General features: G+C 35.4%; 1 protein-coding gene across 20 annotated transcripts in view; it reads left to right on the top strand.

Annotated features, from left to right (window-relative positions):
• LOC149806390 (band 4.1-like protein 2) overlaps positions 1-21,295 on the top strand; it is a 324,157-nt gene that overhangs the window by 269,590 nt on the left and 33,272 nt on the right. For 11 of the 20 annotated variants that reach the window (XM_089952640.1, XM_089952704.1, XM_089952622.1 and 8 more), the window contains 6 exons: positions 680-1,099; positions 1,882-1,953; positions 17,230-17,367; positions 19,480-19,608; positions 20,427-20,585; positions 20,978-21,109. In XM_089952640.1, coding sequence (XP_089808766.1) covers positions 680-1,099; positions 1,882-1,953; positions 17,230-17,367; positions 19,480-19,608; positions 20,427-20,585; positions 20,978-21,109 — 1,050 coding nt within the window. The remainder of the gene's footprint in view (positions 1-679; positions 1,100-1,881; positions 1,954-17,229; positions 17,368-19,479; positions 19,609-20,426; positions 20,586-20,977; positions 21,110-21,295) is intronic. The other 9 variants (XM_089952745.1, XM_089952754.1, XM_089952779.1 and 6 more) reach the window with 5 other exon arrangements.

A 21,295-nucleotide genomic window follows, 5' to 3' on the forward strand; every position in this document is an offset into this window, starting at 1 on the left:
TGCATAAGCTGTATACCGGGCAGGTTTATACGCTTTGACATAAGAGCCAACTTCTAATAGATGAATTGACAGTCTCTTTGGCAAAAGAAAATATTTACTCTAGAACGTAGTTTTATTTGTGTACATTGTAGTAAGTGTTGCACCTTGAGTGAGCTTTTGGGACATTTTCTCCACATTGAGTAAACCTTTAGGACATTTTGCTAACCTCAAAGTGTCAATGTCCCCCTCCCCCCAGTATTACATTATATCTTGATCATAATAGGGGGACAAAGGCATTGAAAATGTCCTCCTGACAGCTCAACCCAGGCACAACACTGTTAGTGTTTTAAAGATTAATAGCTCTAGACATTCAATTTGAAAGTGCTACTGATATAATAACATTAATAAAATTGACACCTTACATAATTTTTTACCAGATATAAATTTTGAAATGTTGATCTAAATTCATGGAAAATTGTAAGTCATTTATTCTAACCATTATAAAACTGAATTGTAATTTTCACAACAAGAAATACAGTTAATATATGAAGATTAAATATGATTGGATAAATCTTTTAATTGAATGGAAATGTGTTTACCAAGTGTAACTTGAAATTTTGACATTTTCTAAAGAGGTGTACTTAGTGCCAAATGTGATTGACTTAGGACTAATGAAGTGGAATATGTTGTCAAATACTAGGATAGAGACAAAGGAAAAGAAACAGAAGAACAAAAGAACAAAGAAAAAGACAAGAGCAAAGATAAAGACAAGGACAAAATTAATGACAAGGACAAGGATAAGGACAAAAAAACAGATAAGGATAAAGACAAGGACAAAGACAAAATTAATGACAAACACAAAGATGAAGACAAGGATAAGGACAAAGAAACAGACAAGGACAAAGAAAAAGATAAAAAGACAGGAGGACTTTTTGGGAAGTTCAAAAAGACCCCTGAGAAGGACAAAGATAAGGATAAAATCAAGGGAGATAAGGATAGAGATAAAGGTGATAGAGAGAAGGATGGAATGGATAGACAGCATGGCAAAGGTGCCTACAAGTCACAGCTTGAGGTGGAATTAAAGCCAGGATCTTCTTCTGTTGATGCAGGAGGCAAAAAGGTTGCAATTAATATAGCCCTCTGCTTGCATATATTTAAAAAAAAACACAAATTAGGCTTTTCAGTTTATAAAAATGCAAGCATTTGTAGTTCAAGCACAAGGCCTTGGTCTTTTTATACACATATTCTATTATATATATATGTATTCAACCCAAAATGAAATGCATAGGCTGCCTAAAAAACTTTTCTTCACATGACGGATAGATGCTTCAGCCTCTAACAGTTAAAATATAGTATGCCATGCCATTAAAGCTTTAGCAATCCATAGATTCAGTATATCCCATAATTGTTTCTCTTTCAATAAAAATCAATCAGGAGCATAGACAAAAATTGTTTGCTTTAGCAAACAATACTTTTGTTTGGGTGAAGGTGTATTTTTTTTAATACTTTTACTGCAGAATGTGATAAAAGATTTGTGCATTCAATTTTTTCCTCAGCCTGTGATATGTATTTTGGCCATTGATTCAACATGGCTCACCTCAACTTTTCTGTCATTTTGTACTCATTTGCTAATGCTAATCTTGCCATATTCCTTGTCTTAGTTTTCCTAAAATTTTGTAAGATCTGTCAGTTTTTTTCCTGTGATCCAAAATTATTATTTTTTCAGGTTTTTGTATCCCCCTTTTTTATTTTTGTTTTAATCCTGGATTGAAGGTGATGTATTGAAAGTTAATGCGAATTTCAAAGCCAATCAGTTGCCCAGTGTTTATACAACTGAGCATATTGGTTTTCATTTTTGATGCAGAGGTACACCCAAGTTTTACCTGGATTATTTCATTTCAGAAGAGTAAGCCAGGTATGAAATGGGCATTGCCTGGTATAAAGGAGTTTATGGAAAAACAGGCTGCTCAAGAGGTTGGCGATAGATTTCTTTGGCATGCTCCTAGCCTGGTTGTGTTTGTCCAAATGAATGTCCACTGCAGTCCTGGGTTATTTTGCGCATTGTCATTCCAAGTTACTAAACAGCCTCAGTTTTAGATGTCATTTATTTGTTTTGAGTTTGAAATAGTTACCATGCAAAGTCTTCAAAACAGCACATAACAGTAATTTATTTAGAGTTTTGTGCTTAATTATTCATTTCTAGCATATATTTAAATTCTTTAAGGGCTTCTATTTTCAAAGTATGTTTCCTTTAACGCTGCTAAATCGCTTATGTAGGTAAATTCGACTTTCGTAGTATGTGCTGTTTAATTCAGTTATGTTTATTGTTCCTTTGAGTAGCATCATGTGATCTTGCTCACAGCATCCATTAACTACACTAACTTTACAGCATAAAACAAATAGTCTGTAGACTTATATGGCCATAGATATGATTAAGGCTACAGATGTGATGGTTTATTCTTAATCACCCATCCATTCATTAGCACATGTTTGTTATCACTAGTCGTCCTAAACAACTTAAGGATGGCCATGAAATTTTACACACATTCAGAGCTGCTAGAACATTTTGAAAATGTTATCACTATTAAATGGATGGTCATATCAACATGGAGTTTTCATTAAAAGACTTCTTATGATGTCTAGTTAGTCTGAAAATGGTGTTTATCTAACATCCAGTATTTTGAAAGTCTTGTTAATACTACGCCTCCTCAACAGGAAGTCATGTCAGTATGGGATTTTTATTGTAAAACTTCCTATGATGTCTAGTTGGACCTAAATGAAAATGCCACTGTGCAGGCATCCAGTATGGCCATGACAGTGGCCATCTTGATATCTTGTTGCTACTTTACCATGGAGTTTTCCATAAATTACTTCTATGTTGTCTACTTGGTCCTTTGGGCACCACAGCTGATGTAGAAAAAGGAAACAAGAGAGACCATAATAACTTTAAATATATGCCTTCACTTTTTTAGGCAGTATGAATATAATGTGTTGGAATTGCAGAAAATCGTAATACATTGGTGACTTAAAGAAGATGTATTCATACTTATTAGAACTATGTGCATTTTAAATGCAGTAATACATTACCTATCACTGTTGTCTTGCTTACCTCTTCCAAGAAAAGAGCATGCTCTTCCTTATCCATAAATCCAACCTCACATTAGATGTAACATTCTAGAAATCTAAAACAGATACAGAACCAGTCTGACTGTCACATCATCAGCTGATGCAGGATACACTTCCTCGTTTCCTCAGGTGCTTGTAGTGTGAATATGTGAAGTTTCTCTTCAGAAAATTACCTTCGTTTACAATAATTAGTATATTTTTGGCGAGTTATTAAAATTATCAGCTTTAATTGTGATGATCCTTGCAGTCTTGGCTTGGATTAATTGTGAAATTAGTTCTCTAGATTATTTAGTAGCCTCTTGCTTCATTCAGAGGGTACTAGCTTGGGTAGTACATTTTCTTTTGAGGAATGTCACAAAATGGTGGTGGGGAATGTGGGCTCAAAAAGGCTCCCATTGGATTCTCACCCTGCATGCCACTATTGCCTGTTAGGTTGTATACAGCCCAAAGCTGTTTGGGACTGGCCAAGAGTTGGTACACATTTAAGGGAGAAGAAACACCTTTCTTCCACCAGTATTATTCACCCCCAGGAGTGTATGGGATTTTCCTCTAAACTAGAGAAGGGTCCTACCCCATTGGTACAGTTTTGTTTCAGGTTTTGCCAGGTTCAGAATAAAACATTTTGATTCCAGTAGAGTATGGAACCAGTCACTACTTGATCCCAGCGGCATATGGGATCTGTCTCCTGGAGTGTAGAGATGGAGTGCGCCTGAAGCATCACAGAATTCTATCAAGGTATTCCTATGGAATGGTATCTGCCTCTCACAAAGTAAAGAGATATAAAGCTCCTGAAGACTTGCAGAACTCTGAGTATGCACTCCTTAAACCTAGAAGTGTATGGGATCTGTCTCATTGAGTGCGAGATGACTTTTCCTTTGCGAAAACTTGCAGACATGCTTTGTTAATATCCAAGGCACTATTTGGCAGAGCATAGCTGTACAACCACTGCAGGAACATTGTTTTGGACACATTTCAGGTCATAATAGATCACAGCAACAACCATATGGACTGATCATTTTGAGACAGAGGCTCTCATGGAAGTCTCATTCCCTTAGCTAAAGGAGGTGGCTGAAGGGGTCAAGGGAGAAAGACTCTGGACCCCCTCCCCCCATTTTCCCATGTAAGTGGGGGGGGGGGTGACTGTAGGGACTTGGAACCTGCTCTTGCTATGCATTGCTTTCTTCCCAGGATCCTTATGGGTGCTCTGGTAGCCCACTGGCTACGTATAATGGAATATCGTTGTCTTGCAGGGACACCCAATATTTTTCACCAGTCAAAAATGAATTTATGAAGTGAAGATGTGCACACCCTTCTGCAGAAGGGTGCAATAGAGAGGGTGGCAAACGGCACATCTCCAGCTCTCTATTAGTGGAATTTTCCGCTGTTCAAAAAAGATGACAAGTTTCAGCTTATCATTGATCTTTCTGCCCTAAACACCTTTCTTCTGGAGGAACCATTCAGGATGGAGACTATCACCTCATTTGGGAATGCCATTAGGCCCATTGATTGGGCAGTCTTGTTTTACCTTCAGGATTCATACCTTCACATTAGCTTTGCCTGAACCAGGATGTTTTCTGCTTTTGAGCTCAACTGTTTGGCTTAGCCTATGCTTTCGGAGTTTTTACCAAGGTGATGGCAGTTGCAGGCGTCTACCTGATAGTTATGGGGATTCCGTCCTCCACTTTTGACAATAGGTTGATGCACAATGGTCTCAAAGAGTCCCACTTTCAGGATCAGTCTGGCTGGTCCACAGTGAACTGGCTAGGACTCATTCTTAACCTAGATAAGTCTGAGCTTATCCCTTGTCATTCTGAGAGACCATTTGTGGCCCCAACATATTATTGTTCAGCAATCTACTTGACCTGTTGGTAGACAGTTAGGACGTTACCTAAGAGGATTGACCTGCTGTTGCAGCAGAGGGCCTGTCTCCACAACAGCTTACAGATTCTCTACCTTTATGCTTGGCTCATATCAAGCGGTCTGTCTGTCATGACAGTTTTTGAGTAAGGTTACCAACTGCATCATCCAGGCCATGTGACCAGTCTGTGTTGAAGGTTTACAATGCCAGGTTGAGAATCGTTTGTGATTGGTGCTGTAGAAGACATGTTGATCCTAGCTGTCCTTCTCTGAGCACCATTCAAGGACCAAGAATCTTTTTTTCGGGGCTGTCCATTTAGTACATACGCGAGGAGGGTTGAGGTGTGGGTTAACCCAAATGCATGTGCTTGCGTATGGGAGGGTCTGCTGATAATATACGTACACACAGGAAACCCCAATAATATTTTCTCTATTACGTAACCTGTTCAACTGAATTTTAGCAGACACTAGATAAACTTTTTAAAGTTACACAGCTTATTTCTTTGATACAGCCAGACATCCAGTGTTGGTTGACTATTTTATTAAACATGTTATTATTAATTCTGCGTGGATTAAATATAGGCCATTCTGTAGAATTCTAGGGGGATGTAAAGCGTTATGTACTCAGGTGGGGGGTGGTTATAAAGGTATGCATGTGTACAGGGAGGGGGGAGGAATCAATGTTTGCCAGATTTTTGTGTATGTACTAAATGGATGGCCCCTTTCTGCTATTAGTCTATAGGGCAGCCTCTTCAACATGCTGAAGTTCTTTAAGGGTCATCTCTTTGATTGTGCCAATGTTTCAAGCTCCGAAGACTAGTATGTCACTCACTAAAGGTTTAATGGAATGCTGTTATTATTTTTGTTGAAACCCACTTATGAACAAGGGTAAAGCTTCCTTTGAGAACCTTATCCTTTAAACTTTTTCTTCCTCTAAGGTTGAAGTGTTTTTTTTTTCTTTTTTGATGTCAGTTTTAGTAGGCCATCACCCCCCCCCCCCCCCCGCCCTTTTCCAAACTGGCAAATTCAGCAAGGCTGAATAATATAACAGATAATGTATTACTGATGTTAAAATGTAGTTGCCAGATTCCTCCCAAACCACTTTGATGACCCAAATGTAGCCTTGGTTTGGGTGAAAGACTAAGAGCATCCAACATATGCTATTGACATAGTAGTCAGACTTACTGACATAGTAGTCAGACTGGGTCTGTGTCAGAGAGGAGGGGTATTCAACATAAAATGTTGATGTATTAGTCAGACTGTCTGTGTCGAAGAGGAAAAGTATCTATCATTAACTGTTGATGTAGCAGTCAGATTGGATCTGTTGCAAAGACTAAGAGTATCCAGCACAAGCTGTTGACGTAGTAGTCAGACTGGGTCTTTATCAAAGCAGAACAGTATTTATCATTAACTATTGATGTAATAGTCAGACTGGGCCTGAGTTCTATCTATTGTTGATTTCTAGAACATTCCATATAATGTGTTGTTCTAATTATGAGCTCTGATGTGGGGTCTATAGTCCCAGATAAGGTAAACAAAGCAATAGGACAGGTAAATATTACATTATTAAAACTAGTCCCCCACACACACACCAACCCCCTACAGTTTAATTATTTACAGCATGGAAAATAAATGTTGGATTGTTTGTGCTTGTGTGATTAAGAATTATTCAAATGTCTTTGAATATTTTTAATAGGTTTTAGGAATATATCTATTAATTAATCTTTTTTTTAAGGATGCAGTGATCAAATTCATGAACAGTTGGCTTGCTGTTTTACTCTGCCTTGTCAGCAATTTTTCCTTGCCTGGTCAGCACACTAGTCTTGTCCATTTAACTGAGTTTGATTATATATATATAATGCAAATAGTTCTGATCTGTTACAGGCTGAAAAAGATTACCTAATAATGTGACCATATTTAGCTGTTAAATTAATTTAAAAGTTCATCCAGATTTTGTTCTGGTGTTGGCAGTTGGTTTTTTTTTTTATATAAATATTTTTTACATCTTACAACAATGTTACGTTAGTTAAAGCCTGTATTTGTTCCTCAAAATTCTGGATTTTCCTAAATTGATGAATGAGAAACAAAATGGTGTAGAGAAAACCAGCTTATTAGAATATTAAGTTTCCTGTTGCAGTTTATGGCTTGACCCCATTATTTATAACAAAGATAAAAGAACAGTTTTTTGCTTGAACAGTAAAACCCATCTGGAGAGACCATCCCATCTGCAACCATAAAGTGATCTCTCAAAATATTTGGTCTCCCAAAAGAGATTTTATCACCCTATAGACAAATGTGAAAACATCATTTATCTGCGCTCTTTGCATTGGAGGAGCCTGTGAAACCAACTTCCTGCAAGTATAAATTTCATGACATAATGATAAAGCGTGAGAGTTGATCTGTTTGACTATTACATTGCCAACACACTAAAAATCAGTTGCTTTTGTTCCAGTCGCAGTAATTAGTGGATAGATGCAAAATAATTAGTGGAGAGATGCAAAAAAGGTTTACTTGCACAGGTTTGCATTGGTCCCAGAAATATGAATGATTTGAAAAATGTGGTGCAGATACGCAAATTACTACCTTGTGTGGCATTATGTACCTGCATGAGGAAGATGTTGCCGTTGAAGCAGATGAGGAGCTTTTTATATCAGACCTAACCACACTGTACGGTATGGATCTCATCATTCCACCCTTCAAAAGTAATAAGAAACTATCCAAGCATGAAGTGCAAATTATAAATACACTTTGAAAGCAATAGAGAGGATAAAAAACTCAAGTCTGAGAACAGGGTGTGATGCCATTATCCATGGGCAATCAGTCATCAGTGATATGGAAAAGTTTTGCAAGACTTGCACACATAGTTAGTGCTTTCAGAATAATCAAATCTTATAAGTTGTATAGTATTCTAGTTGCCTTTATTATGATCATTAAGATATGTTGTCAGTATTTTCTTTTTGACTCTCGGGAATGTATCAAGGTTAGAAATATAATTGTGCATTCACATACTAGAGAGCTACTGACCTTTAGGTAATCGGAGTGATTGTATTATCCCCAGCAGCATGTGTTGCATGTACACTACTTTGGGTGCTTCCTTTTCAAACAGTAAATTCACTGGTACACAGTAGTCAACACCACACTCCTTTTACTCAGACATCTTACAAACTTGTAATGTGCAAAATGTATATTTTTATTCATATATATCTTGAAAATATGACAGTTAAATTGTGTTTAGCATTACATGATTTTGTTTCTATTTCAAGTTTTAACATTTGACATACATCTAACCTATTACTTTCACTAAGAAAGTGATGTAATATTACCTAATTAGCATGAGGATAGCTATAAAAAAATTGACATCACTCTTCCTGCTACACTTCTGCTTGTCAGTGACATAAAAAAATTGACATCGCTCTTCCTGATATACTTCTGCTTGTCAATGACATAAAAAAATTGACATCGCTCTTCCTGATACACTTCTGCTTGTCAGTGACATAAAAAAATTGACATTGCTCTTCCTGATACACTTCTGCTTGTCAGTGACATAAAAAAATTGACATTGCTCTTCCTGATACACTTCTGCTTGTCTATGACATAAAAAAATTGACATTGCTCTTCCTGATACACTTCTGCTTGTCAATGACATAAAAAAATTGACATTGCTCTTCCTGATACACTTCTGCTTGTCAATGACATAAAAAAATTGACATTGCTCTTCCTGATACACTTCTGCTTGTCAGTGACATAAATAGCATTCATATCCTTGAATGAATGATAATAAACTGAAACTGGATGATAAACAGTCACCATCTTTTATCTGATATGTTATCAGTGAGTGAGTTGCCTCTTGATTCCATAAAATGTTCTCATCTAGAGATGTATAACTAGTTCACCTTATCATTTAAACATTTAGTGATGTAGATTAAAGGGCTACTAATCCACTTGTATACATTTTACACAAAACACCACCAATCCAATAAATAACATTCTATAAACAAACATGCATCTAAGATAACTAGTAAGGTTATTCCAAAACACAGGCATGTATGCACCATCACAAGCAATGATGGCTTTAGTCCATTGCTCATTCAGTGTATTTGCCAAAGTTCTAAGTATGCAGTCATGCACCCCAGCAGACAGTAGGTAACTGTGTTTCCACATTTGTCTATATAACATAATTGTGTACTAAGACTCAGGTCTCCAGATGAGCAGTTTCTCAAGACATGGTCTCAGATAGCAGTGATATCTCATAGCAGTGGTAGTAGTAGTCTTTCAAGACTGGTTTTACTGTACTGAATTTTGAACTGGTTGTGGTAAAACTCCATCTCACTATCTTTGCCTTGTAAATTTTCCATAGAAATTTTTTTCTTCTTTTCGTCACTTTTCTAATTAATGTACTTTAGAACTTAAGGGCCAAAGTGATGTTTAATTTACATAGTGATCAATCTTGCAACATAAATTGCTTGCAAAGCTTAATTATTTAATTGTTCCCAATTATAATGACCTGTATTTGAAATACTAAGGGAAAGTAGTTTTAAGTGACATGCACTTTATGGACAGTCATGATTAATGTAAGGCTTTGGTAATACAAGTTTTAATGGCATTTGTTTTGCATGTTCCTTTTTTGTCCTACAAGCTGTACTAACCTCAGTGTACAGTTGAAACTTCTGTGTCTTTAGATGTAAAGAAGCGTTTGTATTTAAATATCTGATAGGTTTACAAAAAATAGTTTCTCTTTGTTTGAATTTTATTGTTGTTATAACTTGTACAACAAAATGAAACTTTTCAACTCAAAATATCAATTCACCCTCACTTAATTTCAAGTCTGGATCACATCTGAATAGGTTGACCTAGTTACTCATTTATAGTTGACCTGGTCATTAAGCCTAGTGAGCATAAGATTGCTTTGTCTGTTAACTGGTGCCTTTATTAACTTCCACAAAAATTACTGGACCACTTTTGACCAAATATGACAGAGACTGCCCTGGCATCAGGGGCTTGCAGGTTTGTACAAGTAATGCTTGGTGGGCCTCCAAGTTACTAAAAATAGTAAAGCTTCTTTCGCAAATCTTATCAAAACCTGCGAAACATAATTTGATTAAATTTGACACTGTTTACTGAAAGACCTTGATATTTTGTACAAAGGATGTTCCTTCAAATATGGCTGCTGTTACTATAAATAGTAACACCTTTCTACAACATCACCAGACCTGCTTAGAAAATTTGATCAAACTTGGCGGAAAGCATCCTGGCATGAAAACCTTTCATGCTTATTCAAATGATGCCAATTTAACATAAATTATTGCCACCATTACTAAAAAGAATGACCACTCCTGTGGTCTGGTGGTTAGAGCTTACGCTTTGGATGTGGGAGGTCATGGGTTCTAATCCCAGACAAGTCATACCAAAGACTGGTAAAAATGGTAGGCATGCAGCTGCCTTGCTTGGCGCTCAGATTTAAGAGGTTAGTGCTAGGACTGGTCGGCATGGTGTCGGGATAATGTGACTGGGTGGGACATGATACTACATGTCTGCGGCATGATGCTCCAGTGCTAGACATCACTATAAACTTTCACACTGCAGACATCTTAGTGATATGACTCAAAAATTGTTAAAGCTAATTTAAAACTCCAAATCACACACACACTAAAATTGAAGAACCTTTAAATCACTTCGTTAAAACTGTTGAATATTAATTTGACACATCTTGTTAAAGAGCATTCTGGCATGAATATTTTGACGTGTTCAAAAGATGCCAATCAGCTTTCGGATATAGTCACTATTGCAAACAACAGAAAATTCTTTAAGCTTTTTCTTGGCTGTAAGATTTGTACAACTCATATGTCTCTGCCATAAAATGTAGCCACTGCTACTAAAAATAGACAACACACACCAGGCCAGGTCAGTTGCTTTGGTGAACCCCTTGGCAAGGCACTTTAATGGATTGTGTTTTCATGATAAAAACTATGTGCTGTGCCTTGGTGTACCCCTTGGCAAGGCACTTTACTCGATTGTGTTTTCATGATAAAAACTAGGTGCTAACAAGACCATTTTCTTCACTGTCGCATGAACATTCTGCATATTAAGATTGGTTCACTTTTCTTGATTGTACATGCAGAAAGTGTGCGCATGCACATGCGTGCAGACATGCTTGCATGCATGCGTGTGTGTGTGTATATATATATATATATATATATATATATATATATAGATAGATAGGATTCAATGGAATATCAGCACAATCCAGGCTGTACAGTACTGAGTAAAAGCTACCTAGCGATACTAATAAAGGCAGAAACCTTGCCAGATCTGATGGAAGTAGAAAGCAACAAACTATGAATACACATGCAAAATTATTGAGTCATTACAACTTTTAACAGTTTAGTTGCATGCCATAGATTTCAAATGTATTTGAGGCATTGCTGTTCAGTTTTATTAGTAGAAAGCATACTAACAATCTTACATAGTGATCATAATTGGAATGGAATTTTTATAAAATGTTTTAATCATATATACTTGCTTATAAGACAAGTCCAGTCACAAACGACAGATCCGCATTTGTTGGTGCATAATGCTTATCATTTTTACAGAAAGAGAATGTTAGCATTTATCTTTTATATTCCATCTTGTACTTCATGTTTCCATTTATTTTATAGGGTCTACTTTCCTTTGGTTTTTGGACAGTTCTCATTTTTATGTTTTCCAAAGTTTATTGCTAATAAGCATAATACAGGCCCTATTGTGTTGAGGTACTCCAGGTACTAATTCAGCTCCCTCTAGAAAATCATCATGTTAAAACTTCAGTAGCTTGAAATTTCTGAATGCTCATAATCAGACCTATAATTTTCAGTATAGACATACCCTTGATAAAAGATTCTTTGTGGAGTAAATCATATGATCCATGGCATATTTGCGATCTACATGTGTTTGAAACATGTTTTCAGTTCTACACCAAAAAGTATTAGGTGCTAATTTCAATAATGAGTTTTCCAAACTGAAGTCTTTAAAAGGACTAAAATTCCATAAATATAAATAAAAAGCATTGCCTCTGTTTTCTTCAGTTATAACTAGTATAAACTTTAAAAGATTCTTTTTACTAAAATCGTCAGCAAATCCTGGCCAGCCAAAGTAATATTTACTCTATTTTATGTTGATTAATGTCTAGACCGGTTCCCATTTAGCCATATAATTAGTACAGCAAGTCCTTAACTCATTCGGAAGATTTTTGTCGTTTTTGCCTGAAATGTGCGTAGCAAAGACATCTGGGGGGCTATTTTTGAATACATTGTAATACATCAACTTTCAACAGATTTTCCATGAGACTAATGCCTAGTTGTATTAGAAACATCATTTTCCATTGGTTATTTTGCTTGCGCATGAGCAGAAGGGTAAAAGTTGGAGTTTTTTTTTTGTTGCTTATTAACCCATCATTTTCGTATGGAGACCACAATTTATTCCAAATGCCCACCTTATCCTAGTTTTTGCAAAGAATCACCTGTCTATGCAGTTAAGATCTGTCTGTCTTAGATCTGAGGCCAAAAGGTCTAAAAGCCAGACACAAAATCTCATTCCAACCACGAGCGAATTATTTATGTGGGAAAAAAAGGGGTCCAAAAAAGGATGTTTTTTCCTCTGTATTTTGTAGTGCAACTAGAACTTCCAGATTATTTGGTATCATTTTAGAGCTATATCTGTCTGCTTTTTTGTAATACCAACCACGTTGGTGTATCTTAACACATTAACCCCAAGCGACGACTTAACGGGGCAGGAGGTAGTAGCCTACTGCCGAGCCCTGTAGCATCATGGTCATGCATGATACACTAAAGTGAGTGGTATTATAGACAGGTAGACAGACGTAACTCTACAATGATACCAAATAATCTGGAATATCTAGTTGCACTACAAAATACAGATTTAAAAACTCATTTTTTGGACCCAACTTTTTTTTACCCAAAATTCGCCCGTGGTTGGACTCCGATTTTGTGTCCGGATTTTAGACTTCTTGGTCTCAGATCTAAGGCAAACCAGTATGAACTGCAAACAGATAGATGAGCCTTTGCAAAAAGTAGGATGAGATGGGCATTTGGAATAAAGAGTGGTCTCCATACAAAAATAATCGCTCCGTTCAGCAAAAAAAAAGCAACAAAAAAAAAGAAAAATAACTCTAACTTTTACCCTTCTGCTCATGCACAAGTCAAATAGCCAGTAAAAAACGATGTTTTTAACACAACTAGGCAGTATGTTATTGAAAGATGACTGGGGATTTTGTGTTTTCGAGTCTGTTTAGAAATAGCTTTCAGAATGTGTTTCCTGCTCGATTTTCAGGCAAAAATGACAAAAAGCTCCAGGGGTTAATGTGTTAAATGACCTTGATGCTGCAGAGCTCGGAAATACGGTACAGCCTCATCACGCCTATAGACAGGATCTGGGCCGAATCGGTTAAACACTTTGTACTTCCCATTTAGCCATATAATCAGTACAGCAAGCCCTTAAATGCTTTGTACTTCCCATTTAGCCATATAATCAGTACAGCAAGCCCTTAAATACTTTGTACTTCCCATTTAGCCATATAATCAGTACAGCAAGCCCTTAAATACTTTGTACTTTCCATTTAGCCATATAATCAGTACAGCAAGTCCTTAAACACTTTGTACTTCCTATTTAGCCATATAATCAGTACAGCAAGTCCTTAAACACTTTGTACATGCAAACATATCAGCTTTAGTCTCTTTTTACAACAGTATATTACGTTTTTGGGGGCATATTTTTTTATTATGGACCAATCAGATATTGGCATGGCATTGAGCTTTGGCAGCAATAATGGCAAAATGATTAAAAAAATTGCCAAGACGTGTAGTGTCAAAAAATTCTTTCTGAGAAATTAATGTATCCAGACCCTCTAGTTGTTGCCACACATATTTTCAACATTTGCGATAAATTTAAATAGTACAAATAGATGGACATCATGGCATTGCTTTTTATTATATTACTGTATATACTCATAAGATTAGTACAGCTGCAGATCTGGGTCTGTGCAGTTTGTTAACAGTAATCAGTAAAACAAACAACATAGAACCTGATCTGCAGGTGCATTATGCATGAGTAGATCAGAATCCTTGTTTGCAGTGTGACTTGACTTATAAACGAGTACATATGATAGTTAAAGCTGAAGATCCTCTGGCCCTTTTTTGATCTTTGTTGAGAAGGGCAGAGTAATATATTACATCAAGGATCCGAACTATATTTAATTTCCTGTGTAGAGCCTATCAGATTTTCAGGACTATTTACTGTTGCCATTGTGTTCACTATAAAGGTAATGTCATGCCTACTGAAAAAGATAAATATTCATTAACATCAGCTAGAATTTATGCACACTTTTTTGCAGTACAGTATATCTACACAAATATCATGGTAAACATCAGAACTGCAGCCAGTAGCCTTTTTTTTTGCAAAAGAAAACAAAAAATAATCATGTTAGTGTTCCTTATTTGTTAGCATGTATATAACGCAACCTTGTTTACCTAGCCACTTCTAAATGGCACTGAACAAGCAAAGTGCATTTAGTACAGTATGGAAATTAATTTTCCAGACAAGATATTCAGAAAAAATTTATTATCCACATAGCAAGAAAAGTAAATTATAAATATAATGTCTGGAAAAAATTGGATACTTGATGTTATTCAAATGAATGTTTACCATGTAAATGATGATTCCTTTGACATGAATACCCCATAATATAGTGAATTATCTTTTTTATATGTAGTGATGTTTATCTTGGTTACCCACTAAATACATTGCCACTAACCAGTCCAAAGTAGAATTATGAATTAAATACATTGTATCTAACCAGTCCAATGTAGAATTGTGAATTAAATACCTTGTAACTAACCAGTCCAACTGAAATTGTACAACGTTATTTTGTACCATTGAAAGCTGTGTGTACAATTTTTGACACTGTTCTTGTTCATTGTGTCTGATTTTTATTTGTTTTCAATATGGTTGATATATTCAGCATTAATGCATTTTCTGGTTAGTTCCTTCATATGCCTGTTTTGGTCTTGTAACCTTATCTTAGCTAATCATATTTTTTTTACATTGTGTGACATAATACATTGTTTATTGGTTATAATTTGTTGAACAGCTGATTATCTCATTCACTTTTAGGGTTATTAAAGTGGTAGAATTCATGATCTTATAATTTGAAATATCATGCATTATCATGATCTTATAATTTGAAATATCATGCATTATCATGATCATATAATTTTATTTTTATGCTGTTGTGAAAAGTAGCTATGTGATACATGGTTTCAATGTAAAGTATCGTAACTCTCCAGTCTTCAGTAAAATAGATTTCATATTTTACCAGCAAATGTTTAAATAACAGCTGTTGTTTGTATTTCAGGGCAGTAAAGAATTCATGTGAAAGTAACTCAGTTCATTATTAGAAGACATCTTAACATATATCAGATGCAGTGATGTTATATTATTATATATGATATTTGCTAATGTATAAGTTTGCTCAAACACAAACAGCTTAGACCAGGATCCAAATGTGTCTTTTGTGCAGAAATTGATCAGGCCTGGAAATCATAAAATATCAGTGTCGCAGAAGTGCAACCGAGTGGGTATTTGGACTAAATGAACAAGACAAACACAAAGTGAGAAAGATGGAAATTTATGAATGAATTAATAATGATAAATATATGATGAAAAAAATACAATGATTCTCTCACGCTCTCAACATACGATTTACTCAAATCACTCTACACAACATTCACACATCGAAAATAAACAAAACAAATATTAAATCAAAATGAAGTACAGATCCAAGAACCCTCATGGACTGCACATACACCTCAAACAGTATTTTTACACAATAAGAGATTCACATAATCTTGAACAAAAATTCTATTAAGATTCAAAATAATCTTAACACAAGATTCAAAATAATCTTGACACAACTAAGATTCACGATAATCTTACCACAACTAAGATTCACGATAATCTTATCACAACTAAGATTCACAATAATCTTACCACAACTAAGATTCACGATAATCTTATGAATATAAACAACAACAAAAAATGCAATGGAACAACAATTGATCCAGTTGTATGCTGCTAGACCCCTTGTACAGTCGCACGATTCCTTGGGTTGGTCCACACTCTTATTGACCGCTCGCACCCTTTATGAATCCACTATGAGTACAGTCATACGTTACACGTACAGACAGCATACAGCACTTTCTCAATTTTGCTACGTCTACATCTGTGGCACAGACATACGTACATACGTATCGACAGCACGTAGCATTAATTGTTCTGAAAACTCCAGATAGCTCCAAGCAACTTTAGACGGCTTCGGACAGCTTCAGACCGCTCTAGTCATATCCACAATCACATTTCATAGACAATCACAGCTACAAACATGGTCAGCTACCATAACAGTCAGCCACAAACAAAGTCAGCTACGAACACAAGTCAGAATCAGCTACAATAAAACCAAATTGGACATAATAGTTTCTGTATAATCTCTAGATATATGATAATACTTTAAATCTGCGTTGTAATAAACACATTATTACGCGATAAGACATTACAAACCGAATAAGCTTCGCATATCAAATAAAAATGTAAATTTAACACTTACCCCTATGGCTGGAGAACAATGGAGAGTGTATACTCCTCGACGTGATCCAAAAACGACCAGTGTGGTTTTTAGAAATTGGTCTTACTTAAATCCATAGGAGAGTGAGTACAAATCAGGGTAGAATACCCATGCATATCATGTTAGTCATGATACCTGTCACAAGTAATCTTTGGCTAGGTACATGTTAATACAGTCGCTTACCTGGAAAAACACATTCACCCTAGATAATGTTGTACGCATGTACAACGAGAAATAGTCAAATTGTTTTAAGACAAAACCAAGTTATTTCTTTGCCTAATTCTGTGACACAGAGTGTAAACTGAGCTGAGAAATTGTATTATTTCTGTGATCAGAGACCAAGTTCCACCATTAGCCAATCGACATGTTTCATAAATAACTTCATTTGTGATTTTTCTGAAGGAAAAAAAATGCAAGCTCAAAGAGTTTTATGATCTCCAGGCAGGGATTTGCATTTGACATTACTGGTAGATTTCACTCAATAATGCAGCAGATCTGCATATTGACTCATTTGATGCATATTAAACAATGTTAAATGCTGCCATAGAATAAAGGTGCCTTCCTTCTCTAAGCATTGATAATCTCCCTTCCTACAGGCGGGTAAGAAGAGGCATGGGTCTGGAAGTTCTAGTTCATCTTCCTCTTCGGAGGATGGTGAGGGCAAATTGAAACATAAATCTGCCAAAGACGGCCCTGACATGATTGTCACAGTCACCCCAGGATATGGAGATGAGGTTGAATTGCTTTACCAGCATAGCTTGAGTCTTGTATATTCAGTACACTGTTGTTATAGCTTAAAATGCTTGCTTGATCAAATAATTTCATCCCAACAATTTGTCTTCATGAAGTTCAGCCAAAGGCAATGTCTGTTTTCAGCTGCTGTTTTGTAATTTACTGGATTCTTTGCTATATGCTACAATAATATGCACCCATATATACTTCTTTTTACATATGGCTGAAATGTGTATCTGCCAGTTCTATTATTAATATAAATATTATCAAAGAGAATAATAATAATAATATACACTTCTGTGAAAAAAATTCTCCCCTATTGAGCATGATGCCTCCAACATCAGGCCGGAAAAGATGATGAAAAGTCTACAGGGTTACAAATTTCTTGTGGGCTTCATATAACTTGTGCTGCTGTTTTCCAGTTAACAACTTTGATAAACAGAAGATGGGGTGTTTTATTTTGTTCTAATTAATTTCTTACTGTAAGAGATTTTATTTGTAAAATCTTACTGATTTTAGGAAACTTTATATATGTATATAAATCGGATGAGGTTTTTATGATTAAGAAAAACTCGATGTACTAGTCATGTACAATGTACAAGTCATGTACAATGTACTAGTCATGTACAATTATATAATCAAATTATACCAAAAGTTTCAGACAATGGATCAGGTTATGGGAGGAAGACATTTTGGCTTTGTGCTGTCCATCAGTTGCCTGTCCTTCCATCTATCCATGAACACTTTTTTCCAATTAATATAGAACAGAAACTGTTCTTAAATTTTGTATTATTATGTACATGACCTGTCTCAGGATATAGCAATTTTTAAGACTTTTAACAATGTTTTCAACTTGATTTTGGACAGTGTTGACAAAAGTCTTGTAAGCAAGATTACAAAAGATCGCTTGAGGTAGACAAATGAAATTGAGTAGGTTTATTTGTTGTTATATGTAACAGAATTTATTTTATTTTCAGGCCATTCCAGCAAATTTTCCATGTACAAAACCAACCCATCTCCCCCTTTTTTCCCTCAACTTTTGTGACTTGTTTGCTTGATTAAGCAAAAACAATAATGTAGTCAAATGAAATTTGATAAATGCATTTGCATTGATATCATTCTTAGATTTTTAGCACATTGCAGCAACGTTTCCATTTTTTTATAAAATTTTGAACTTTTGGAGGCACAATTTAGCAGAACCCATTTGACGTAGGCAGATTATTTTGATGTTCAAGCTTGTAGGCAATATGTAGATGATGTAATTAGATTTTCATGTCATTATTTCTGATTTTTTGGGGGGATTTGTTAATTTTGTTTAGTCAGCAGTGATTAACTGATTTTTTTGTTGGTTTTTTTGTGCTGCTTTATTGACCAAGATTTCAGCCTACTGGCCCTAATTTGGGACAGGGCTACAGACCTGTCCTAATTTATACAAAGTTAAAGCATTACCTTATGTGCTTGTCAAGTCCAACAGCAAACTGCACAGACCCAGATCTTTTGCATAATCTGCTGGTAGATCTTGTTCTCTGCAGTTTGTTACGAACAATCAGTAGAACAAAGATTAGACCCTGATATTATGTAATGTCAAATCATGGTCTGTGTTATTGTAGTTGGACTTTTTAGTATAAACAGCATGTGTTCTGTTTAAATTGATTGTACTGTTTTTATTCAAATGAGAGGACGACTAAAATCAATAACTTAAGATTCATTGACCTTTTATATCAAACTCCTAACCAAAATACCAATATTCCTCTTCCCAGGGTTTCCTTTCCTTCCTTCGCAGAATGACGTTAGTTGTAATTGGGTCGGGGTTGGACATATAATTTTTCTTGAAAAAACATATCCCTTCTAGTTCATGCTGGATCTGCAACACAACGGAAAATGACACAGCTTTATACTGAACGTTTTTCTATAGCTACTTGCAACCAAATCACTCAAATGTTACCAAAGGGAAATCCCAGTTTCTGATCAGGAGGATTGAAAAGTTACAAATCCTGGTGAAAATAGATGTTTTACAGGTAATACATAAAGTATTTGAATTTCCAATGCAGAATTTAACAGATAAAACTTTCAACCTTGATATCAATGAACTTTTTTGAAATTTAAACCTGTAGGACAAAAAAGATGGAGGACCTGAGATCCCGTCTGATGATAACACAATAGCAAAGACAGCTGAATTAATAGTGGAAACCGTACTCCAACAAGCCTTGCAGGAATTTAAATCTGGAGGCAGTGATGAAAAGGTTTTTAGCATGTGGCTGTGTTACTGTAAAACAAGTAGTTCTGTTTTGACTATTCCATTTGGTCAGTTCTTTTTTCTTTGTGGTATATAGTTCATTTGCTTCCTTTGAAGTATTTTTGTTGCCCATTATTTCTGTTTCTACGTTGAGAAGGTAAGAAATAAATAGCCTTCTCAAATGCATGCCAGTGTTGCCAACCATTTTATTAGTGTTGTTAGTGTTACAACTTGTCAAATAAGAAATTTATGATTACCTGAAACCTGTTGGATACCTGGTAATGAACAAAGAAAAATTATTTCTTCTATTTAAACTGTAGAACAGTTGTAAATTTTGATTTATTCAGACCTGCTTTTATCTCACCATATTGTTTATAGAAATTGGTCCCAGTCCTTTACACATGCTAGATGTTTGTAGATGAAAACCATTAGACTGATGACATACTATCCGAATTAAGAAAGGCAGGAAAAATACACAAGGAAATAATAATAACGATGACTATTTAAGGAGAGTAACAAGCTGAAGAACTTAATTAATTACTTGTGTCTTTATTTTCTTTTACAGAAAAGTAATTTGATAAAGATAATTACAGCTAACATTGACAGTACAGCACTCAAAACATTGAATTGATAAAGAATTAGGATTGTCACCAACTTCCTCCATTTAGCCAAGTTCTGTCAAAAAACATCAAGTAGAAGTTGGGTGTGGCACACACCATGACTTGCATGCATATCATTGGTGCAAAGTTTGAAATTTGATATCTTCATGTAATATATAAACTCAAAAGCTATGCAATTTTCACATTTAAAAATTTCTGTTATCAGGATGAAATTGCTGAGCAGGAGTTGTCTCCTGTTGAATCCTCACTTGAGGAAATAATACCACAGGAAGAAGACTCCCTGCCAGTAGAGGGCACTAGTGCCCCATTAGCTGTAGAAGCTGAGACTGATGTCACTGTTCCTGATATGACAGAAAGTCAAGAGGTTGATGCTTAAACTTTAAACTCAAGTTTTTAAATTGATTAAAAATTATTAAGAAGAAAAAATCGGACAATAGTAAATGTTACTCATTCATTAAAATAAAGGAAATAATTTTTTTCCTTAAATACAAAATTCCATTTTTATACTATTATGTAAAATATAAAATTAATATAGAAAAAAAAAACCCTTGGTCATGCATTTTATTCATAGATCTTTATTACATATACAACAATTGTTACCTCTAAAACAAGCATATAAAGATGCTTAGAACAATATACTTTGTCCAGTGTTTAGAAAATATACTTGTTAATTTTAGATGATGAAATTTACGTCCCAATTTAAAAGTGAAGAGGTCATATTCCATTTGCTAATTTGAAGCTACTATCCCTCACTAGGACAAAAAGAGACATGACTCTACCTCCTCGTCTTCAAGCTCTGCCTCTTCCCTTGATTATGGGGAGGACAAATCAGGAGAAAAATTGCCAGAAGTTGAAAGGATAGCAGCTGCTGTGAATGCAGAAGTTGAGGTGGATTGGTGAAATTTTTCTGCCTGGCATGATCATTTGTGACCAGCTTCATATTAGTGGCATGCCAATTGATTGAATCTGAGATGACCACTTGTGATTTCAGTAGTATGTTTTGCATAAAAGTAAAAGGAGTCAGTCGAATGAATGTTAACTATGCAACAAGAGTTTTGTTTCACCGTGCATGAT

This window comes from Sinohyriopsis cumingii, chromosome 1 (assembly GCF_028554795.1).
Source record: "Sinohyriopsis cumingii isolate HCF-2022 chromosome 1, ASM2855479v2, whole genome shotgun sequence".
NCBI lineage: Eukaryota > Metazoa > Mollusca > Bivalvia > Unionida > Unionidae > Sinohyriopsis > Sinohyriopsis cumingii.